The 24,768-nt window shown below is 39.1% G+C and overlaps 2 protein-coding genes across 7 annotated transcripts in view; one reads left to right on the top strand and one right to left on the bottom strand.

Annotated features, from left to right (window-relative positions):
- Positions 1-1,035, bottom strand: part of LOC119047185 (24-hydroxycholesterol 7-alpha-hydroxylase) — a 73,801-nt gene extending 72,766 nt beyond the window's left edge. The window contains exon 1 of the mRNA XM_037142569.2: positions 730-1,035. Within this exon, the coding sequence (XP_036998464.2) occupies positions 730-906 (177 nt within the window). The 5' untranslated portion in view covers positions 907-1,035. The remainder of the gene's footprint in view (positions 1-729) is intronic.
- Positions 1,036-1,322: 287 nt separating this feature from the next.
- SLC25A27 (solute carrier family 25 member 27) lies at positions 1,323-23,235 on the top strand. 6 transcript variants are annotated; one of them, XR_005082099.2, is made up of 9 exons: positions 1,323-1,650; positions 4,391-4,582; positions 6,335-6,419; positions 9,087-9,209; positions 11,617-11,729; positions 12,057-12,141; positions 15,583-15,675; positions 15,914-15,980; positions 16,453-16,535. XR_005082099.2 is itself a non-coding variant. In XM_037142565.2 (9 exons), the coding sequence occupies exons 1-9, from the start codon at positions 1,545-1,547 to the stop codon at positions 21,820-21,822; spliced, it is 957 nt and encodes a 318-aa protein (XP_036998460.1). In that variant the 5' UTR covers positions 1,323-1,544; the 3' UTR covers positions 21,823-23,235. The 6 variants fall into 6 exon arrangements, 5 of the variants coding, with proteins under 5 accessions (XP_036998460.1, XP_036998461.1, XP_036998459.1 ...); XM_037142565.2 differs by lacking the exon at positions 15,914-15,980 and adding an exon at positions 21,766-23,235 and having other exon boundaries at positions 16,453-16,555; XM_037142566.2 differs by lacking the exon at positions 15,914-15,980 and adding an exon at positions 21,668-21,859 and having other exon boundaries at positions 16,453-16,555.
- The last annotated feature ends 1,533 nt before the right edge of the window (positions 23,236-24,768 follow it).

The following is a 24,768-nucleotide window of genomic DNA, read 5'->3' as shown; positions in this document are numbered from 1 at the left end:
ACATAAACAATTCAAATGTTCCTGTTCTTTGGGCACATCCATTTTTAGGAATTTATTCTGAGTAAACATTCAGCTAAGTGCAAAAAAATACAACCACACAATATGCATACTCATGGGAATACTCAGTGAACCATTGGTTGATATAGAGAAAAAAGTTGGCAGCATTCTATACATTCTTTTTGCAAAATATTCTACATTTTTGCAAAATATGCTACATATTTTAAGGACAAAAACATCTACTATAACAACCATTTCTAACCTCCTTAGCGTCCAATGAAAATGGATGTCATCATCATTAAGTAATATCACCAGTGGAAAATACATGGGCGGCTAAATTTGTGAAGACCAAGTCTGCAAGCAATTTTTACAACAGCCTGGTGTTAACTCCGATTTGGGTACTAACTTATTATGCTTTTTTCACAAACTGAAAGTATGCTTGTCTTTCCCAATTATGGCAAACATTTTACTCAGGATTTTTCTGATGATGAAGTAACTAGCACTCTTAATGTCTCCTTCCAAAAAGGCAGTTAATAACAAACTGCATTGTACATCATAATCTTGCATAAGACATAGTTGTTGAGGAATTCACAAATGATTAGCTCGCTTGATTGAGGATAGTAGGTATTAATATGTTCCCCGTGTTCTAATATTAAATTTGAGATCCAGTGAAAGAAAATAAAAAAGAAAACATTATCTTCTCCGGAAACCACACTTGATAAGGCCACATACCTTGAATCTTGCTTTCTCTATAAATTCTAGAGGGGCTTTTCCAAAGTCAAATGCAGCTCCAATCCAAGGAATCCAGCCCCTTATGCACGGGGGTCCACGCAAGTTCTTCCACTGAAGGAGTAACGAAAGAGCAATACAACCTAGGATTATAATCACTGATGGGAAAATTAGTTCCATATTTTTGTCTAGCACCTTCCAGAATCAGGGAAAGAAAAACCCTGCCGCCGTGGCACTTGATTCTTCTCTCTGGAAGAGAGAGCACCCACCAGACCTCGCAAAGTTTTTGCTGCAACTTTTGCAGCTTTCTTCGCCTTTTTAACTGTAGCCGCCTTTCCCCGCCCCAATTTTTAGATGTGTTTTACATCATCGGCCCCTCCCAGTTTTCTTTCAAGTATTGACCAACCAGGACCCAATGCTGGGGCTGGACCAAGGTCGGAGGGAGGGTCCCGAGGGGCCCGGCGGGAAGAACTGGAGCTGTTGCCTGGAGACAGGAGGCGGTGGCACGGCGAGTGCTCCGCTCTCAGCCAATCAGAGAATGCGACCGGAGAGGCTCTGAGTCCCTCGGACTGCATTTCCCAGAAGCCGCGTGGGCTCCGTGTTGTTTTCGGCTGTGAAGTCCGCTAGTCCACTGAAGTCTGGGGCTGCTAGGAAGGCTGCTGTTTCGCAGGGCCCTGCGGACGGAACAGGGCGAGGGAGATGATCTCCGCCGCTCCATTCGTGGGCTGAGGAGAGGCCGTTCTGGTAGGGCGGCAGGCCAGCCACCGCGCGGGGCGCCGGCCGAAGGGTGCATTGTCGTCCTGTACAGCTGCTGCTGAATGTCGGCTCCAGAGGATGAGGAGCGGCTATTGCCACTCACCCAGAGATGGCCCCGAGCGAGCAAGTTCCTACTGTCTGGCTGCGCGGCTACCGTGGCCGAGCTAGGTACCCGGCCGCCCACGCCTGGGCCTCTGCAGCGAGCGGTTGAGGCTCCTTGCTGGGGTTGGGGTGGGGTCGGGGAGGGTGGCGAGGATTGCTGGAGGGGAGGTACGTGGCAGGTGGTTTGGTTCTCCGTGTGTGCAGTCCGCGAGGCAGCGCCCTGTCCTTTTACACGTGTCCGGCAGATGTGACAGGGTTGGGGCAAGGCCAGTTTTGTGTGGAGGAGACTGGAGGTCACTAAGGTCTTTGCCTTCCAATTTCCTCTCCCTCAGAGGTGTGCGATTGTGCCCAAACCTGCACTTTTAGAAGCTTCCCGAGCTGATGTTCTTCTGTAGGAGTCGTTTTCCTTTTAATGAGGATGACCTTTTGAAAAACACAATCCACTTTTCACCCTTATTGAAACAATCTCTGTGATTTATATTCTCACACACCCTCACTACATCATTGTCTTTTGGCTCCAAATTGTAAACCCAACTTGGGGAACTTCAATTATTAACCTATTACACTTTTGAGCATCTATTCAGCATTTGCCAGTTTTATCACTTTGAGCTTGACTGTGTTTACCTTGCAGGTTTCTGAGAAACCAATAATAAAAAAAAATGCAAAATCCAAGGCAGGGCATCCAAGAATCTTGACATTACAATAACTACTACAGCCCTAGAGACTGTGTAGATATGGTTAGAAAGACTTGGCCCTGATCTTACAGGGTGGTGGGGAGACATGCAGAGACAGACCATTGCATTGTGCTCTCTATAACAAAGATGTTATTAAGTATCATAATAGCAAAGAGAGGAACAGGTACATCTGAAGAAGCAAGTGAGAGAAAACTTAAGAGACCACCTAGAGCAGAGCGATGACACCCTCGCATGAGCAGTGTTTTTTAAATTTATGTTACCAATGGTTTCTTCCAAGGATTTTGTGAGTCGCGTCTACATGAAGCCTTCTCTGTGCCTTTTAAGATTACCCTTTCGTTTTCTCTCCCATTAAAAACAAACAAACAAAAAGCAACAGCCCTGACGTGTTATCATTTGTAAATGCTTGTCCTGTTCAAAAATGAGTTTATTTTGTTTTTCTGGCACAGCCCGCACATGATTCCTTACTTCGCCCTTTGTGCTCCTCCACTCTTGCCCTTCGGACTCTCTGCTTTTTTTCTCTGTCCTCCCAAAACTGATGGAGAGTTATTTTTATTCATTTTTTTACTGAAATGAATAAAAATGATCCACTTACAAATGATCCACGTTTTTAAAGAATTAGAAATCAGATTTCTAAATGATTATATGTATTTCCAGTGTTTTTTAAACTTATGTTACCAATGGTTTTTGTAAAGGAACGTTTCTTGTTAAAAATTTGTGGAGAATTGTGGATGGGCCAAGGTGGGAGGTAGGGAGAATCAAAACATGAGATGGTTTTGAGTGCAAAACAATTTAGGATCAGAAGCTGAAGTATTTACTTAAGTAACCAGCAAGAAAAAGTTACTTTGAGAGGCATGATTATGCTCATATAGAGGCTTCTATGTCTCAAGACTTTTCAAATTTCGTATTTCAATGAAGCACTGCTTGAATCCTCTATATGTAAACTACTTCTGTTTTAGGGAAACTATCAGCAAGATACAAATTTTTCTAAAGACCTGTGGTAAGATTTAATATTCTCTTCCACTCCGTTTGCTCTTGGAAAAGGCATAGCTATGGTTCTGTATCAGGTGGTTGTCATTGATAGATTTACATATTGTGAATAATGTTTATGAACTTCTCTGAATCTGGTCATCTCAGTTATTTGGGACATTGTGTAATATAAAGTTATTAGCATGATCTCCCTAACGTGGACTAGTTAGCTTTATTCTATTTCAAGGTAAAAGGTTTATCTCTAATGCAAAATGTAATCATTAGAAAAAAAATTTTTAAGTACAATTGATACTTGTAAGGGGGGTCATGCATAAGCCTTATCAGTGCTGGAAAAACAACCCAGTATGTGCTTTAATAGAAGGACTACGAGTATGCCACCTTTGTATGTAAAAGATGACATTATAAACTCCATATTGCATCTTCTATATCTCAAGCAACAGGTTAGTGATTTGTCTGCATGTGAACATCACCCATGAAATTAGAGAATTCAGCTTCATCTGACATTTAAGAACCTAGTATAAGTACTACAGTATTGCAAAAGTCACCTTAGATTTTAAGCATAATTGCAATCAAGAGGCCATCACAAAATATGTATACCTGAAATTATTCTCATTGGAAAGCACAAATTAAGGAGAAAAATAAATCGTAGGCTCACATTTCTTTTTCTAATAGTTCATTTCTTTATGGTATTTCTTTCATTAGTATTTATCCTCCCTATATCCTCTTCTACATCCACCCAACCAACCCTCTCCCCGCCTCACCATCACCACTGTTGTCCATGTCCATGAGTTCTTTTGAAATTTCTGAATTAAAAAAAAAAACCAAGACTTGTCACATTTGCCCCCTGGTGATTTGGAGATGCTCTGGTATAGTGATTTGTAAATTTGGGTGTGTAGAATAATTAACTGATTTCTAACCTCCTATCAACCTACTGAATTCATAGGTATAGTACTCAGAATTCTGTAGTTTTTAATAATTTCCCCAGCTGATTCTGGTGTATTCTAAAATTTGAGAATCACTGCCCTTGTGACAACTAAACTATGAGTCCTGTGATTTTAGAATTTCTTTGTTTCCCTGAGTATTACGGGTTTCCCCCTTGTTTTGTTTTGCTTTGTTTTTGTTAGCTACCTTTCCCCTCGATCTCATAAAAACTCGGCTCCAAATGCAAGGAGAAGCTGCCCTTGCTCGGCTGGGAGACAGTGCAGGAGAAGCTACTCCCTATAGGGGCATGGTACGCACAGCCTTGGGGATTGTTCAAGAGGAAGGCTTTCTCAAGCTTTGGCAAGGAGTGACACCCGCCATTTACAGACACGTAGGTATTTATCTTGATTCTGGCTGGTAAGTTTATGATTTCTGTGTTTGTGCACTCTGCTTTCTGTTGAGCTATACCCAAAAACCAGTTAGCTTTTTCTACTAATGTGATAAATAAATATATAGTCTCTTAAGAAGAAAAAAATAACTACCAATGATTAGAAGTGCATATAGAATTTTTTTAGGGATAAATGGTCATAATGTCTATAATAAACTTTAAAATAATTAAGCAAAAAAAATGAAGCAAATATGGCAAAATTTTAGGAATTAATTAGATATTGATGGAGTTATATACTGTTTTTCCTACTCTGTAAATTTCAAAATTTTCCTAATAATTTTTTCAAGTTTAAGAAAGAAAATATGCATAGTTGACATTTTCTCCACTTCAGAAACTTTAAACACAAAGTTAAAAGTTGTTTTGTTCATTGAAAATTAAAATATATTTGACCACAATGCCAAACCTCACCAGTCTCTGTCCCATATGTTAGAAACCAGGCTGTTGTGAAAGAGAAAGCAAGCGTGGCCATCTGGTACAACTCGGGTGGGAGAATATGTGGAAAGCAGGGGCTTCTTCCTCAGTTCTGCAGACTACCTAACCAGCTGTGTGAGCCTTTGGTCACGCTTAAAGGAAAATAGCCATAGGTATACTACAGCCAATGAGAACACTTTTCTGCTTTGCTTCCCAAGTGGTACAAACATAGGAGTGGTTCGGTTTTCAGCTTGTGGACAGAAGAACATAAACTTGGCTTCAAAAGGTGGTAGGATAGGTGTGGCATTTTTCTCTGTTCACAATGTTTCCTCACCTCTGAAGGGACCTTTTATCAGAGAACTGCCCAGTAGTAACTACCATCTTATTATTTTTAAAGCTTCGGTTCTTCAGATGAATAAATTAGAGTTTATTCATGAACAATCCAGCAGTGTACAAAAAGACTGTTATTGTTTTGGTACTTTGTATATTTTTTAACATCTTGAAATATGTCATCACACTTCCTGAAAAATCAAGAAAAAATCTCTATGTGGATATCATGTACTGATTTTAATGATTTTTATTTTCCATCCTTTTTTAATACTCTCTCCTTTGTTTTCCATTATTGTCTTGAATTTCATTTATTTTTATTTGTGTTTGTTGACTACCATATATGGTTTTACATTGCAGCGTAATTTCATATGTTTGACATTTGACTGAAAAATCCCTGTGCTATGATAAATTATCCAATGAAGTCATACATGTTTATGAATGAAAATGCCTGCAGTGTACCAGGCTCTGTAGTAGGGCATACAGAGTAATGAAAACCTACCTTGAAAACTTCGTGCGTGATCTTATGAAAAGATGAGCAAGAAAATCAAGTTACTCTCTGGTCAATATGACAAATGCCATATTAGTTGTGTCCCTATGTAGTTCTGTGGGGACTGAGTGGAAGCATAACAGGTGCGAAGACAGCCTGACACACACTGGAGAAAAGGTCAGGAAAAGCAGTCTCTGGAAAAGCAGTTCTCTGAGTCGAATTCTGAAGAGTAGGAGAAGTTAGCAAAACAGAGAAGGGAGACTCCATTCGAGAAAGATCAGGCAGCGTGTGAGGAGGCCTGAGGCTGAAGGAGGCATCCCACATGTGCAGGAACATGAAGAAGTCCGTGTGTCAGAAGCACAGGCTGCATGAGACAAAGGCACAGCTAGAGAGAGCGACTAGGCCAGGTCAGAATGTCCGCTTATTCGACATGCAGCTGAATTCACCTTTTTTATGGTCTCTTTTACACAGTGTACTCTGGAGGTCGAATGGTCACATACGAACATCTCCGCGAAGTTGTGTTTGGCAAAAGTGAAGATAAACATTATCCCCTTTGGTAAATTTTTGTTTTGAAAATAGTATACTGTTGCTCCTAAGGCTTTAATGTTTTATCCATTGAATTTAAATAAAATCATGCATTTGTATGAAAATTGCCTCAAGTTGCAGGCTTAAAATAATAAGTATATACAATATAAATCCAAATAATTGAGCATTCATTGCACATTGTATACAAATATTTATATGTATGTAAAAATTGTGTATATATATTATTTAATATTTTAATGTTTAAAATTTGTTATAGAGCACCTTCCGTATTCCATTTTCCACTGAGAAATCCTGGGCTTTAGAATAAGACAGGGATGGACTCAAATTCCTACTCTGCCAATATGTAACCTGGGCAGACTTCTCCACCTTTTATATCTTCAGTTTTCCCAGCTGTGGAAGTAATACCTACCATCATACTTTAGTTTTCATAGGATTAGAAGAGATGATGATTGAAATTCCTATCACTTATAATATTTATAGCAGAAACAGAGAAATAGTGGTTATTATTAGTAATATACATAAAACTACAAGTTAACAAAATATATAAAGAATACTAGTAAAAATAGAGAAAGAACAGCAACAGACAATTCACAGAAGAGATATAAATGTTCACTAAATATTTTTAAATGTTCAACTTACAGGTAATCAGAGAAATTAATTAAAACTGTCTTTTAGCCATCGAACTGTTAATGAGAGTGTAAGTTACTTTTTGGAGCATAAATTACCTGTTAAAATTCTTAGATGTGTAATCCTTTGACTCAGCAACTCTTTCTTTATGATCGTAATTACTACAGAATCCTTGGACCTGTACATAAATTCACACACAGATATCAAATGTAGCAGTGTTGATAAGAGTAATTTTTTAAAATTGGAATAACTAATAACTTGGAAGTAGATAAATTGTGATATAGTTATACAGGGAAACATAACACAGCTTTAAAAGGGTGAGGTAGGTTTTACATGACCTATAAAGATGTTCAAAATATCTTTTCTGGGATAAAAAATAAATTCAAGTCACAGCTACAAGAAAAGGACAATAAACAGAATTTCACCTTCTAGGCAAAATCTCTTGGCCTTGTTTTTGAAGAATTATAATGTACTAAGCTATACTAATTGCTTTCCCAGACGTAGTGATTTTCTAATTCTCTCCACAAGAGGAAAGATAGGTAAGAGGTTCAGAGGAAATGCTTTCCCATGAAGCCAACTCTCAGGGTGCATTGGTATGATGTCCTTTGACAATTAATTCAGTCATTAGATATTTATGCCAGTCTTGAACTTGATACTGAGGTTGTAGCAATGAAAATGATATATCCCTGCCATCACATCATGGTAATAAGAAACAGATGTCTAAACAAGTAGAATTATGTAACAGTTATAGAGAGGTAATGGCAATGAGACTCGTAAAGGAAAAAAACAATGATCTACTCTGCTCATCGCTGTGAGGAGAAATGGCACTCTGATAGGCTGTCTGTGGGAATGGAAGTGGATACAAGTTCTGTAGAAAGCAGTCTGGCAAGATCCATCAAATGTCATGTACATGTGCAGATTTCTTTGTGAAAATTTATGCTGGTTATATGAATTTTGGAATACCCATAAAACAGCTGTCTTATGGACTGACAGGGATAATCTTGCAGATGCACTATCAGGAAAAAAGTAAACGTGCAAAACAGTCTGCAGCCTGGCGTTCTACACGTATGTTTGTGTGGGCACTAACTATAACTTAGGGCATGAGACTGGGCTCTGCCCTCTGTGGACGCCCGTCTTGGCTCTGCCGCTCACTCACTGGTTGTGCGATTGGAGCTGCCATTTCACTGCTTTGTACCTCGGTTTCTTCATCTGTAAAGAGGCAATAACAGTAGCACTAATGTCATAGAGTTCATTAGATATTTTTTAAAGGCTTAAAACAGTGCCCGCCATAGTGAACATTCAGTGAATGTATAATTATTGTCTCTAGAAAGGCCTGAGAAATGAGACTAACTGAGACTAAGACCCACTGTCACTGTGTGCTCATTTGACCTCTTTAAATAGCAGAGTAAAAGGAAAGAAAGTAGCCTTATTCCCCCAAGATGCTATTGCAATAATCTAGAAAAAAGGTGTTTGGAGCCTGGACTGAGACTCCAGCAGCTGGAATGAGGATAAGAGGACAGATTCAAAGCATGTGGTAGTGTAACGTTCAAGACTTGATCGCTGCTGATGCTGAGGGCTGGGGGGCGGTGAGGGGAAGGAAGAGTCTAGGGACACAAAGAGATTCTTCACTGAGCGAAAAGCTTTCAAGCCCTCCTACGTTTGGGAAACTAATAATACAGAAGTTTATAAAATGCGACTTAGCAGCCGTTGTTATACCAGTTGCACTTATGCTGCTTTTATTCTCCTATGATCAGAATTAAACTTCAGTTAGATTATCAGTTCAAATGTTTGTATCTCTGAAGCAACTGCCCTTCCTATGAATTTCAGGCCATGTAAGGCCTCTGAAACTTCAGATTTGAATTTCAACTCCCTGTGGTACTTCAGTCTTTCTATCTGTAAACAGACAAACCGCCTGCTTTCCTCTGATTTGTAGATCTATTCCTCACTTTGTCTTAAATCTTATGTAGGGGCTGTGCCAGCATGGTATTGTTCATTGCAAATTTGTGAAATTAATTATAGACTTTAAAAATATATCTCCTTTTATAATTAGGAAATCAGTGATTGGAGGGATGATGGCTGGTGTGGTTGGCCAGTTCTTAGCCAACCCAACTGATCTAGTGAAGGTTCAGATGCAGATGGAAGGAAAAAGGAAACTGGAAGGAAAACCACTGCGGTAAGTTCTCCTATTCACTGATAACCTTTCTTCTCCCCTTTGCCACCACTGTATTTTGAACATTTACCTTTTGTGTATTTTGTAATACGCAAAAATGCATATTACAAAAATACACATTTTTGTAATTGAACTCTCAGTAAAGACATTAGTTCCAACTTTTAATTTGTAGGTTGTATCCATTAAGAGAAGAGCTGAGATGGATCTTTTCTTTACATGATAAGGTGTATGTCTTCTCTACCAGACAAATTATACATGTATTGCTTTTCCCAGCTAAGGCAGCTTGATATAAAGAGTTTGATCATTAAAATTTGCCCTGGTGTGAATCCCAGTTTTGCCATCACAGCTTGGTGTTGTGAAAGTCACTTAACATTTTTCTTCTCAGTTTCTTTGTGTTACAAGGGGCCATCTCAAAAGGTTTGCATGACAGACTGCCTGGCTGATAAGGTGCCAGAAGCTTGGGTTCCTTCCCTTTCTCTCTGAGCTAAGGGAAATAGCAAAGTTGACCTTGCAAATGGCTTCCCTTTCTAATTCTGCTCCTCCTCTTTTTTTTAAGGTTTTATTTATTTTTAGAGAGAAGGGAGGGAGAAAGAGAGTGAGAGAAACATCAATCAGTTGCCTCTGCCGGTGCCCCCAACAGGGGACCTGGCCTGAATCCTAGGCATGTGCCCTGATACAAAATGGAATCCAGGACCTTTCAGTCTGCAGCAGGATGCTCAGCCCACTGAACCATAGCAGTCAGGGCCTGCTCCTCTTCTTTTTACCAAGTTTAAGGAAGTTTTAAATTTATGCCTTTGTGATGTAAAATCCTCCTATTGCATTACCCCATATTATCCAAGTTTTCCTTTCTTCCAAGGGCTTCAAGTTCAACAGTTCATAAACATACTACTTACTAGTTTCCTCCAGGAAAGTGGCAAAAAACTTGCAAGCTAAATGTGGAGCCAGGAAAGAGGAAAAGTGCAGGATGCCTTGAGCTGAGTATGAAGGGGTCTAATCCTCTGAAGAGTGCAGGTCTGTGGCTGAGCCAGAGCTGAAGGAGGGCTTGGTGCCCCCTTTGGGAGTTCCCCACTGACCACTGCTCTTCCCTCCCCTGCTCCCTAGCTGACTCGGGAAATGCGCCACAGAGGAGAAAAGGGAACTACTTTGATTTAACCAAGTAGTTTGCAGGGCCCCAGGGCCTATTTTGTCATCTGGTGACAATACCTAATCACTCAGTAGCAGGGAGAAGTGCTGTGGCCTTCACTGGATACATGGAGAGAACTTACTGGTGGGATCCAGAAATATCTGCGTTTTTAACTGACTGCCTCCTTTTATCCCCTCTCTTGTCTTTAATGTTGGAACTTTTAATTTAAAAAAAAACATTGAATGTTGTTGTAAAGAACACGAACCTTGGGATCAGGCAACCTGTGATTCAGATCCAGCCTTTACCACATTTTCATTCTGTGACCCTAGTCAGTCCCCTAACCTTTCTAAGCCTCAGATTCCTCAGATGTAAATTCTTCAGTCTATGAAATGTGAATGATAATGCACACTTCATAGAGTTTTCAGAAATAAAGCGTACTCGGTGTATGTAAAAAAGCCTGACGCTTAATAAGTGCACAATAAATTTTAGCTACCTTAACCATTCATGAGCATAGAGCCCCGTGGAGCATAACAGCAATGACTCGTGCCTAGTAAACAGGGCATCCATCTTTTTGGTGAAACAGAGTATAAGGCTGAGGAAAAGCCACACAGCTAACAAGTGGTAAAGGTAGCATTTGACTCCAAGTATTAATAAGTATATAAAATTCAAACTTCTATTTTATACTAGAGATTTTCAGATTTGGTTCATGGCTCAGTACCATTTTTTAATCTCTATATAGAAAAATAAGCAAAATAAGAATAAAATAGTAAATTTTGATAAAGTGAAAATTACTCAGTTTTAAAACCTCTTATGATGAGGGTGTGCTTCCTACTTTTTGGCCTAAAACTATAATTTCTTTTTTGAGATTATATGAGAACCAATTTTTTAAAGTTATTTGGTGAAATTACAAAATTTGCAAGTCTCCCACAAAGTAGTAAAATGAACCCAGAGATATGATAACTACTGTTGCCTCCTGTAAATATCATGTGCACTAATTATATCAAATATCAAGAATTTTAATTTGTTCAAAAATCTGACTAGAGGATGACACAGTTTATAAAGATTTCCATTAAAAATGCTTCATTAAATGTTGACTTTGTTTTACTCAAGCGTTATTAAATTTATCTGGAGAATAGACTTACACGGATTGCTTTAATTTCTAACAATTCCAGATAATTCAGGTGTTATTTTACTCTGAATCATAACAGCTATAGGCAGTGCTTATCCAGTTGCATTCTCTATAAAGGAATGTGTACAGTTTTTACATTTTTTATGATTTTTCCTTAGATTTCGTGGTGTGCATCATGCATTTGCGAAAATCCTAGCTGAGGGAGGAATACGTGGGCTTTGGGCAGGCTGGCTACCCAATATACAAAGAGCGGCACTGGTCAATATGGGAGGTAATGGACACGCCATTGAAATCAGTTGCCTTAATCGTATAACCACTCGCTTCAGGGAAAATGAAAAACATTATTATTTTACTAATATGTATGGGCCACAGTCTTTTATGTTGTAATATCATAACTAACTATTTCCCTGGAGCATTTTCACTTTTTTGTACGGTGATGTGTAAAAAGGATTTTGAAAAATAAGCAGATCATGACAATAAAGATATAAGACCAAGTTATTTCTAAGGTTTCCTCTGCCCCACACTTGTCTCTAAGATTCAGAAGACATTCATTTTGAATAAGTAAATACCTAAGCCTTCTTTTTCTTTCTATGGCCAGATTTAACCACATATGATACAGTGAAACACTACTTGGTACTGAATACACCCCTGGAGGACAACATCATGACTCATGGTTTATCTAGGTAAGTGATTGTTTTAGTTTTAGATGCTATTGTTTTCTTTAAAAAAATAATAAAATGGGTAAGACAAGACAAAGTCATCAAATATTTCAGATTAAACCTCCCCAAATATTTGCACCTTGATGGGGCTCTTCTGGGATTAGATTCTGATGAGTGACTCTCCAAATCATTTGAGCAGGTATGTTTGAGCACCTTTTATGTTAAAAGCACTGTGTACAAAAGGTAAGCTCAGCTCCGTCCTAGGAAGTTTACCAAGGCAGAAAACAAGACAAGTATAAAAACACTACCGTAAATGCTAAAAGAAAGTGACTAATTACTGCAGAGTTCAGAGGAAGGAGAAAAAATAACCCCTTGGAAGGCCTGACAAAAGAGATAGAATTAGATATGTGTCTTGCAGGGCTATGGCTCTTGACAGAGACAGGGAGAAGAGCATTCCAGGAAGGGGTACTACATGCCTTAATCTCTGCAACATAATTTCAAATCCCCACTAGAGTGAGTTAGTTTATAGATGTTTAGTGTCCTGAACATTATAGTGATTTTATTTAGCTTCTGATCTTGTTTCCAAATTCTAGAACACTTCTTGCTATTGAGACAGCCCCAAAAGTATATTAACAGTTTCAAACCAATTATAAATATATATATATATATATATATATATATACACACACACATACATAAATATAATGACCCATTCGTGTATATATATATATATATATGATTCATAATTCAGGTTCACCTTAACAGAATATTTCAAGAGTAGTATTTCTTCATTCCTCTCCTTTAAAGATAAGTGTTATCTTTAGTGTTGCTGGGCAATCTTTTTATATATCTTTGTCCACTGTTCTGTCCCATTCCAAACTCTCACCCAGGTGTGTGCATTCACAATCTACATATACCATACCTTCTATGGCAATAGTCTGCTCCTCTTTCACAGAAAACAGGATTTTTCAGGCCCTTCCACTTTGACATCCATCTCCGTAAACATTTGTATTCTATCTGTAGTCGCCCTGACTTTATTTATTTCTTCCACTGTCTTTGTACATGCTGTTCCCTCTTCACCAGTTTCTACCTAGTCAAGTCTTGTGAGACTTGTCTTTCAAGATGCAGGTCTGAACCAGTGTTATGCTGTGCTCTGGGAACAGATTGTTCAGGTCTATGTGGAAGTTCCACAGTGACATTATCTCTCTTTCTTTTACGTTACCTTTCTACCCAAATGGTCTTTGAAGTTCCACACTTCTAACCTAAGATTCATGGGTTTCCCAGCAGGAGTAAATCCACTTAATGTACACTACTCCCCACAGATGTGTCTTTTATTGGAGAGACTTAAGATTTCCAGCTGTATATATTCCAGCCCTAATCGAAATAACTTAGCTTTATTCTTGTGTAATTCAGGTTTTGAGAAAATGGGATGATTGGTATCTGATTCATTTTTGAGCTCCACCGACTGGATCAGGTTTTAAATGGGCTGGTGTGAGTCTGTGTGGTATGTGAGGCAGCTCCACAGTTGCCTGCTGTGAACTCACATCTAAGTAGGTGCACGTGCTCTGTGCTCTGAAGGTTCTGTGTGCTGTGTGGTAGGATAACATCAGTGCTCACAGAGGCTACAAGGGCACTGCAGCTCTGCAGCCAGAAAGCGCCATACATGCCATCAACACCTGACGGAAAAGGAGTTTAATGTGAAGAAGAATAAGGATGGTGTAAACACTGCATTTGGCGTATGCACTCAAACATGGTGAAAATGGTAAATTGTATGTTAGGTATATGTTAGCATAACTTTTTAAAATGGTGTAAGTAAAATGAAGTCCTGGGGTAGGGCAGGAGCAGTGGACTACTGTGGCCAGGGTTTCAGTGAGGTGGGAAGGCAGGGGACAAGGCATGTTAGTAGGGCGTGCAGGGGAAAGATGGGGAGTTGAATTAACAGGAAATTGTATGGAACAGAAAGACCAGGATAATCTTTTATATTTTTGTAAAATCATGAGATTGTTAAAAAGTAAAACTGAAAAAGTCAGTCCCCAGTGTGTGACGATTATACGTGAGCATAGTTATGCAGTCGATCCCGAGAACAGTTGATCCTGACTCAGTGCTGATGGAACGTAGTGAACTAGTCTTGTGGATCACCACTCGTCTCCCGCAGAAAACAGAGCACTGGCCCGTTCACTCTGTCCATTATCACTATGGTTTTGCCCTGGGCGGAGGACAGGCGTATGTTAAGTATGAAGATAAGTATGAGGATTCCTAGTGCAGCTTCAACTTCCCTACAGCAGAGCTCTGAGACTTCAGATTTCATTGATCCTTACCTTTGTCACTGTTCCTTCCAGCTTTTCATTAGCCAAGCGTCAGCTTTTCCTCAGGCTCCCATGATTCCAGTCTGTCTCGGGACTCAGCTGCCCACTTCTGGGGGTTGAGCGAGCTGTTGTCTGTGACCAGGTTGACCACCCGTCTTCTCGTGCTGTCCTCTTGGCAGCCTGATGTGGTTAATGAGTGTTCCGCTTATGAAATCTTGATTATGTTTCTGTGTTGTCGCTCTCGTGTCTGTCCACATAACGAATTGCTGCTAGTGGTTTCTTAACATTTCAGTCACTCATTTACAACTCTCAATTTATTGTGCAGTGCAGTAGGTTGACCACATCTCTTTTGTCTCTTGAGTGACGAGAAGCCTCTTATAAGAAGGTGAGACAGGGATAAGCAGACCTTGTGCCTCAGCATAAATTGAAGGAAAAACCAGCATTTTCCAATTTTGTGGGGTGCAGGGCATTCTAAATGAAAGAATTAAAGGCATGGAGATAGTGGATAGTGTGGTAGGTACAGAGCATTACACTTGGTTATATTGTTAGAGCATAATGGGCAGGGAATAAATACCTAGGATAAAATCAGACTCCTTCCGTAGCCTTCATGGGCCGAGCTCCGCCTGTGTCTTTTGTCTTTCACCTGGCGGGACTCCCCTTCAGGATGCTCCAGCCGCTTAGGCTGCTTTCTGCCGCTCAAACACACCAAGACCATTCCCGGCTCAGGCTTTTACTGTGCAATTCCTTCTGCCTGCAGCACTCTTCCTCCAGGTCTTCACACAGGCCCCTCCTTCTCTGCTGTCACCCAGTTACCATTGTATTTTTTTCATAGCATTTGTCAGCACCTGAAATTGTTCATTTCTCCTCCGCTGCCCCCCAAGTAGAGTGTTAAGTGCCCAGAGGGCAGGATCTTACCTGTCTTGTTCACGGTCCAGAAGAGTACCTACCTCCACTAGGTGTTCAGTGTTCAGTCGACTGATGCTTTTTTGTTCTACCTCTTTAATGAATTTAGCATTGATTTTAAGCTAAAAGCATTATCATGAACAATATTAAAGTAATTTATTTAGTATTCTATTCTTTCTAAATATTAAATTCCCTTTCCTTAAAACTTAGAAACTGCTACATATTATCATTCAACTTCATTTATTTATATTTATAGTTTATGTTCTGGACTGGTAGCTTCTATTCTGGGAACACCAGCTGATGTCATCAAAAGCCGAATAATGAATCAACCACGAGATAAGCAAGGAAGGTAGAAAGTCTCCAGTATCCATGTGTCTGAATGTCTGTAATAGCATGGTTCTTTAAAGATGTGTCCCTTGTTTATTCTTGATAGAAATGTATTTGTGTTTATGTGTTTAACTAGGAAATTGTTTTTATGCAACTACTTGCTCTTTGATGAAAAAGTTCTGTGCGTTGGGGAAATAAGCTGATTTAACAATCATGTTATTTAGACACAAGATATTTATTGTGACTTTATTGTTTTCAAGGAGGTTTTGAAAACATACTCTGCTGAGAATTTACAGAGTACTTTCTTCAGAAGCTTATGACTTGCAGGTACCATGGAGAATTTGATTTGACATAAAACAGTATGTTTTCTCTGGAAGAGATCAGGTAGAGTGAATTCTAAGTGTAAGACCAAGGGTGGGATGAATCTGAAGAGTCACCTGGAAAATATCTTTAAACTTAAAAGAGGTGATCTACATACAGCAAGTCCTCAAATGATGTCATTCCATTCAATGCTGTTTCCGTACAACATTGAATCAGGTGCCATAGGAATTTCACTCTTATTTCTGTCCACCAGCTTGTGGTAAATTGGTTTTGTTATGCATCATTTTGCTTGAAATCACAGAACCTATTGCTGACATCAAGTGAGGACTTACTATATATAGAACCAAAAATATTATTTGTTTTAAACTAGCAGAAAATATTTAACTTACAGTAAGTTTCCTCAGGCTCTATTTTAATTTACACAACACACGTATTTACACAAAAGAAATGTAATAAAATTGTCTTGTTTCCTTTTCAGGGGACTTTTGTATAAATCATCTACCGACTGCTTGGTTCAGGCCGTTCAAGGGGAAGGATTCATGAGTCTCTATAAAGGCTTTTTACCATCTTGGCTGAGAATGGTAAAGTTAGGCCTTTCCTTCCTTTGTTTTGTTTCTTTGTTTCTTTTCTTTGTGCTTAAATTACTTTCAGTCTGTAAATAGTCCCCCTTCTCTCTCTGGTTTTTGGCATGGCCCTGCCTCCAAAACACAGTTTGTTCTTTTTTATATTTCTTTTTGTTTTATTTAACTTCTCAGAGTTCTATTATCTTCTTCAGTAAAATAAAATAATTCGGTTGCATCCAGAAACTAATATTGTTGGTATAAAGCCAGAGGATAGATTCTTCTGCTATGTAAAGCCTTTAGTACTCTATTTAGCCAAAATACTATAGTTTTAGACAGGTATAATGATGTAATACTAGAGATCACTTCTATGAAAATGCTACTGTTGCAAAAAAAAATTGTCACTTTGATGGCAAATGTTGCATTACCCATTCATCTTATTACCACAAAGCTCTGCTCAGTAAGAAAGCATTGTGTCATGTTTATTTGGTTTAGAGGTTATTTTTTACTGAAGTAAACCAATATGTAGAAGTAGATAGACTTATTTAAGAAACATAAAAATATAATAAAAACAAAGTACTCCTATATTTTGTAAGTTAAAAAATATTTGAAAGAATGGGTGAGTTGTGGGTTTAAATTCACAGAAGCAGTTCTTCACATGATATAATATTAATTGAGTGCCTGCTCCAGGCGAAGCCCTGTACCCTGCGCTTTGGGATGAACAGAAGAGTCTCAGCCCCTGCCCTCTTGCTGGAGCTTTTTATTGAGTAGGAAACTAGAAGTGGTGAGTGGTAGGTAAAAGTGCATGGTGCTGCGGTAATATATGCCAAGTAAGTATAGCTTAGGCTGAAAGATGAAGAAAACCTCCTTGGAGAATGGACTTTTGAATTGAGAGCTGAGAAATGAGTAGTACTTAGTGTAGTGAAAAGGGCAGAAAGGAACGTTCTAGGTAGAGGGAATAGTCGGAGCGGACAGAGAACATGAATGAAAACAAGCAGGCCAAGTCCCAGAGACATGGAAGATGGTGATAGAGGGCGAGACCAGAGAAAGGCTGGGACCGGCCTGGGAAAGGTCACTCTTACAGAAGGATCTGTAAGAGTGATGGACACCACCTGGATGGTATGTGCATTTTTAGAAAGATCCTTCTGGCTGCCATGTGGTTATGGAAAAGTCTGGGATGGTGATAGATGAAAGATAGTGAAAGCTTGGACTAGATTCTAACAGTGGGGACAAAAGGAGGTAGATTCTAAAGGAGGTAGTTTTAGATTCTAAAACTATCTAGGTGATAGAATTGTGACCGGATGGGTGGAGAAATGATTGGAGAAGACAAAGAGAAGCTGGGTCTCATTTCCAGACTTTTGCCCTGAGTAACAGATAACGTAATCTCCTTAAATGGGAATCTTTTGTAGGGAAGAAGATATTGTGGCAGAATAACAAGCTTAGTTTTAGATAGGTTAAGTTTTGGATGCTTGTAAGACATCTAAGAAAAGGTATCTAAATGATTAACTTTACACATTGGTCCAGGTCTTAGAGACAATACAGGGATGGAGATTTAGAATTGCCCACCATCCACGTACATATAGATGGTCATTGAAGCTTTGAGAATAAATGAGGTCACCAAGGGATAGTAGATATCTATCCATTAACAGGAAATAAATTGCCAAAGCTCTACCCAAGTTGTAAAACATTATTTTGACTGTCAGAATTATACCTTGAAATTATCTTAAATCTGGATATTTCTTACTGGAAAGGAAGATTTTGGTTTGGTCTGCCTGAACCAGGCACTATTATAAGTGCTGGTAACACTAAGGAATAAGATGTTTATTTTTTGCACTAGAGGAGCTTATAATGTGATGGAGAAGATAGACATGTAAGTATTAAAATTACAGAAATAGTAAAGCTAATATTATCAATCACTTTGTATGTGGCCAACACTGTGCTAATCATTTTTGTGGCTTACCTCATGGAATTCTCCTAACAGTCTAGTTAGTAGGTTGCTGTCATCTCTGTCTTTTATAGAGGAGGAAACAAGAATCTAAAGAATCTAGTGAACTTGGCCAGGGTGGGTGGCAAACCAGTGCAGGCAGGGTGTCAAAGCCGTGAGCCCCTCCAGAGGACACAGTCTTGGTAAGGAGGTTATATTAGTGCTTCGCCAGTGGTGTGAACAGAACACTGGGGGGAGCGTGAATGATGGATTAAAATGGCTTTAACTGTTTAACTGCCATAAAAAGGCATCACAGAGGTGATACCTGGTCTAGCTTTGAAGGATCAGTAGGCATTTTTTAAGAAAAGCGTGAGGGAGCAGTGTGAACATGGGCTCAAGCCACATGTGGACCTGGTGGTGGAGAACTGCAGGGAACTCAGAGTGGCTGGGGAGCCAGTCCTCAGCGGGGAGTATCAGGAGGGAGGTCTGGGGAAGTACACAACGGCTCGGCTGAGAAGGACCTCATCGGCCAAGTTTTATAGTTTAGGTATCACCCTATAGTTAGCAAGCAGCTCCTTAAACTTGGGAACAATGTGCTAAGATTTATTTGGGGGCAAGATTTCTTTGGCAACAAAGGTGGTTTTGACAGTACAGCCAGCAGATGATTGTAGAAATAGGAAAGAATACACATTCTAGGAACATTTATGGTTAACTCCACAGGGCTTAGTAACTGATTCGAGGGTAGGAAAGAGGGACTGGTACCTTCAGGTTCTAGTGTGGGGGACTATGAGGATGGGTGAGACCGCTGGTGAAAAACAAAATCAGGGTTGGGAGAGTGAGGGGCAAGAGAACATCCAAGGACAAAATACTGAGACTATATATAACACACACAAAAATGAATACTTAATATGAAACAACCTCCCAGCTAAGCTGTTTGTACATGTTAACTTTTAAAATCTTATGAGAATCTGGTAAAACAGGTGGTGTTATCCTTACTTTTCAGATGAGGCAACTGAGGCAACTGTGGCTCAAAGTATAAGAAACTCAAGTTCATGTAGCTAGTATGTGGCAGAGCTAGGAACTGACTACAGATCTGTTCAACTCTAGACCCATGCTGTTAAATAAGGCCCTGTCCTGAGTGTCTGAAAGTCCCACAGCTGGTGATAGAAATTTTAAAAGGAAAGAGAAAGTGTGTAGTGGTAGAGAAGTGTTAACCACAGAAAGTCTGGCTAACCACCAAAGATCACCAGGGTGACGTCGCCTTGGTGATTTGCTGCAGTGAATGACCCTGACCTTGGAAACCTGACCATTGAGTACTTCTCAGAAAACTGGCCTTGCAAATACAGATTCACTTCAGCTGAATTTATTGCAGTTGACAAGCAAACTGCAGTGTCACCTCAGTCACATTGAGAAATGCACTTGACAAGTGATTCAGTTGCTGAAGTTCTCTGGACAGCGTGCTTCCTCCTAAATTCAAGCTATACGGGGAGCCATGTCATAATCAAAGATTGCTGAACACAGAATAATAACAAGGAAGAGCTATTTATAAACTTAAGAATATCAACCCAAGAGTCCTTATATGTCTGGTTCCACAGTAATCGACATGGAGAAGGACTCTGCTGTTTTCTCAAGCACTATGGCAATAGGTAGGCCAGAGAAGAAAACATGGGTTCATATACACTTGGGTTATTTTCAGTGGTACCCCTGTGCCCGTGAGGAAAACTAGTAGATATGCGCTACCACATACACTCCTGCACAGGGGCTCAGTGTGTCCCATTTACACACTACCCATGTTTGGGGCTGTGCGGTCTCCCTCTTTAACTTCTACTCAAAGCCAGTTCCAACCCTTTCCACTAGGTAGAGGCAGTATGACCTTGCTTTGCCCAATGACTGATTTATATACATTTCATTTGCTTATTATGTGGTTACTGTGTTGCTATTGTGAGGAAGAAGTCTACTTACTAGAGCAAGAAGGAATTATCACATAGTCCATTCTTAACTAAGACCTCAGCTGCTTCATCTGACTACAGTTATGTTCTTGGTTCACTTCATTGTTATTGTCACAACAATATGATATCATCACAGCTTCACATTCTTTATTTTGTCTGTGTCTTCATACATTTAACTGACCCAGATGTGGTCTCATAAATCTACTATTTAGTAAATAAATTCTCAGTCTACCAATATAACATGCTTAATATTTCCAAACACATTGCCATATACATTGCTTTACAAACTCTCTAACCAAATACACTTTATATTATAATTGCTTAAGCTTATTTCTCTAATTTGATAGTGTTTTTCTCTGACCAGCATTATCCTTCACTTCTGAACCAAATCAGACAGGAATTGGATCCAAGATACCCTTTTTCACAATGGTTACTTCCAATGTTTACACTGTGATTTCCCTATGTCTTTAACATTTATATCTTCTATTGTCAAATAACCCTCATCCCCTTATAGATAATTTCCTTTGGCATAGTTATAACTTAATTCACATTAGTCAAATCTTTCTGAGCTGGACGCTCTTCTTTATTTAGTGTGAGCCTTTATACTGATCACTAGGTGTAGGTTTTGTGACCTAACTCTCAGAAGATACTCTTTCATCTTCACTGTCAACTCAAGTGCCTCCTGCCACGCTTCGCCTACAAACTGCGGGTAGAGGAGCCCAGCCTGGGACCGAGGGTGCTGGGTCCGAGCCTTTTAGGCAGCAACGCTCGGTAAACAGCACTCTGGGGTGCAGGCCAGAAGCCTGCGGCCTAGACCTACAACGTGCTATCATGCATCTGATTGCTAAGCTTGGGTGTCCTCATCTGTAAAAAAAGGGATATCCACTGTAGATTGTTCAGAGAAAATACAGGACCTGAAAATGTTCTGTGAGAAATATACCACATGAAAATGCTTTGTAAGTTATAAACTGCTTTACAAACGTGAAATACCAAAATATTTATTTTCAGCGTAGGTGGATTCAAAATGACATTCAAAAATTTGTATGCATATATGTAGAATATTTATAATTCTTGGAAATATGCACTAACTTCTTTGGTTAATCTTTCAGACCCCTTGGTCACTGGTGTTCTGGCTTACTTATGAAAAAATCAGAGAAATGAGTGGAGTCAGTCCATTTTAAGCCCTTAAAGATACAGTGTTCGGTATCATTGAAATTTGGGCATCTGCAACACACCCCCCTATTATTTCTACCTCTTTAGGAAGACACCTTACTCTTCAGTGACTGTGATTTATAGGGGGCGGCACTTTATTTTTCTCTGGAAACTCAAGTTCTCTTTGACTCCTCTTTATGCTCAAGAGTATTCTGATTGGATCACACTGGCCACCCAATGAGACCCAGCAGGGCACTTTCTGAAGAAGAATGCAATCCTGACCACTTACCTTGGGAGCTCTGACTTCTGAGATGTTATTCTGTGCTGAAGAGCCTGCTTAGAGAAGTGCCAAGAGGGAGACGGCATTTCAGACCTGAAGTAGACAATAGGAATGGGGAAGGATGTGTACATACAGAGCGATTAAGAAATATATTTAATCCGTTATGTCAGTGTTTCCAATTTACATTTGATAACTCACTTTTCTGTTGTTGTCCAAGTGAAAACACTATAAATTAAAGGGAGGCTAATGAAAATTCATGAATAAACACTTTGAATTTCCCTAGTGTTGAAGGAAGTTAATGTACCATTTCTTGCCAGAAGATGAAACAACTCAAGTTGGTACGATGTTTGGATTTGAAGGAGAGAAGCTGCCTTCTGCCAGTGCCCTGTTTTCAGTTCCATCTGTGGTAACTGGCCGGCACTCCACCCCCATGCTAAGGACTTGCTGACAGCAACAGACTCTGGATCTTGGTGAAAACGGAGTACTTTGTTACACATCCCATTACAAGTTGGATTTGTTTCTCAAGAAACTTCAATATGTTAAAAGTCCAACTTATTTGATTGAAGTGCGGGTGGATAGTTATTTTTTATGAAGCAATTTGTTATCAAAGCCTTTTGGTGGCATTTTAAAAGCAAGGCTGTGATTAAGTCAGCCAATTCTAACATGCATCCTTTCTCCTTTCCCCTTCCTTTCCCCTTCCCTAATACTAAAGACCCTGCAAAGAGACAGAGAACTTGAAAATCCTACTGAAGCTGTCTCTAGCCTAAAACTCAGTTTGACCAAGCTTCCTGCCAAAAAGTGATAAGTATAAACCGTCTATGAAATAGTTATGTCTCCCTCCAATCCCTGAATCACATCCATTTTCTAATTTTAGAAAGAAGAGAGAGACTTCTTCAGATTCACCCAGATTCCACCTGCTCCCCCAGCATCAGACTGGGCACTCCTGGGTGCCTGGGTCTAGCTATGGGTAGAGGCTGTAACTGTCAAAATAGGAAAACTCAGAAAGCTCAGACCCAAGGAAGACCTTGAGGATGACCAAACAGTTGTTATCATGGAATGAATGCCATTGAACAGAAGAGTCTACAAGTGCTCTGTGGCTGCACTAATGCACAATCACTGCCATTTAGGGAGGAAATGTACTTCAAAATATACTTTAATGTGATGCACTAATTTGCAGTTGCTTCTTGTTTTTCTGTACAGTTTGCATGGAATCTTTAGGTGCTTTAGTTTCCCATTGCATTTGTCATTCTGTATGAATTGAGTGTTAAATACATTTAAAACAATATGTAAAGTCCCAAGTGTTCTGCATTAGAACCACTTGCGGAACTTTTGTTTGTCTGTTTTTTATGTTTTGTAATGTTTAAAATTAAGTAAAGACTGGATCAAAAGAACTATATGCAAATTTGAGCATAAAATTATTTAGCATTATTCTTGAGGGACTTCGGGGTGAAAACATTGCTTAGGTACTGAGACTTCTTGGTAACTGGATTCAGCATGAATAACTGGAATTTTTCAACCTGAAATGACTCCCTGGGATCATCTGGTTTAACTTTTGCATTTTACATGTTAGGAAATGAAGGCCCAGAGAAATAGAGATGTTTATGCTTATAAGTGACTTAGGAACAGAGCCAGGATAAAGATACACATTAATTACAACTGCCAGTTACACAGATTTTTCTTTATGGCTTTTTTTTTGCCTTACACATGTTAAATCAATTTGAATTTCTAGAATGGAGTCACCATGCTGTAGCCCGAATATGAGTACCTTCCACACTCTGACCAGTCCGTGTATTCAGCACACACATCCCACCCCATTCACGCTTTTCCAATGAACTCATGTTTATGAACGCGTTTTGGAACTTTGCTTTACCTTTACTAACTGGAAATCATCTTGCTCCTCTCCAAAGTAATTAACAGTAAATAAAAAGCAGTAACAGTTTGAGTAGTTCTGTGTCCATACCAACTTAGCCATTTCAGTCTCCCTTTCTTGTTATACTACTAGTGCACGTAGTACTTTTCTCCAGTTTAGTGTGAATAACGCTTTAACATCTGAGTTTCTTTTGCTTAACCACCACATTTTTTCTCTTCCCAAATGATTTTTGCTCATTGAAAAATATATAAATTCTTATTTTTAATTATAGTTATTTGTTCTTTGCTAGTAATGCATTAGCAGATATAGCTAAATAAAGAGATACCATTTCCTAAATTTGCTTTTAGTAAGGAATAATGTGTCTTTATCCAGTGCTCCAAATCCTATTTTATTGTGAGTGACTAGGGGTAGGACTCTGTCTTGTTTTTATGCAAATCTCTACTCATTAGGAGCAGGTTTTTGATGTTAGGTACTCAACAAAAGTTGATTACAGTTGCTACATGAGTCAATTAATTTTTTCTTCATTATTTTAAGAATCTATCATAGATGTCTGATATTTCACTTTGCTAAGAAAAAGGAAACAAAGGGAAGTTCTGTCATTTTCAAAGTTTTAAGCACAACTATTTATTAACAATTGAAATAGTTATGTAGTTAATGAAAATAGATTCCCTTACTACCTCCACTGGGGGAAAAAATGTTTGGTGCTTCCTTCAACAGCTCATTTCCTAGAGTGGAGGACTGTAGTGGAAAACAGTGTTTGATTTTAGTACATGTGGTTGAAAAGAAATAGGGGAATGAGAACATTCAATTCCCCTCTTTCCAATTAAACCAGGACTCTTTAAAATGACTACCAAACAAGTATATATTATTATTAAGTGCCAGATAATGTGGGTTCTAAAGACTTTTTATCCAATTTGGGGTTCTAATTCTGACAAAGTGTTATAACTATGATCAGTTTCCCTAATGAGCCTTGATTTCCATGTTTTGACAAGATGAAGTGACTGAACTCTAGAACCTTAAATTACTTATACTTGAAGGGGCCCATTATATTTATGCCAT

This window comes from Artibeus jamaicensis, unplaced genomic scaffold (assembly GCF_021234435.1).
Source record: "Artibeus jamaicensis isolate MK-2021 breed Jamaican fruit bat unplaced genomic scaffold, CSHL_Jam_final contig_484, whole genome shotgun sequence".
Classification (NCBI taxonomy): Eukaryota; Metazoa; Chordata; class Mammalia; order Chiroptera; family Phyllostomidae; genus Artibeus; species Artibeus jamaicensis.
This window is presented reverse-complemented; position numbering and strand designations above follow the sequence as displayed.

Coding starts and splice junctions, on each gene's coding strand:
- SLC25A27 (XM_037142563.2), top strand. CDS start 1,545: ATGTCGGCTCCAGAGGATGAGGAGCGGCTATTGCCACTCACCCAGAGA. Junction 12,142..15,582: donor ATGACTCATGGTTTATCTAG/GTAAGTGATTGT, acceptor TTATATTTATAG/TTTATGTTCTGGACTGGTAG. Junction 15,676..16,452: donor CCACGAGATAAGCAAGGAAG/GTAGAAAGTCTC, acceptor TTTCCTTTTCAG/GGGACTTTTGTATAAATCAT.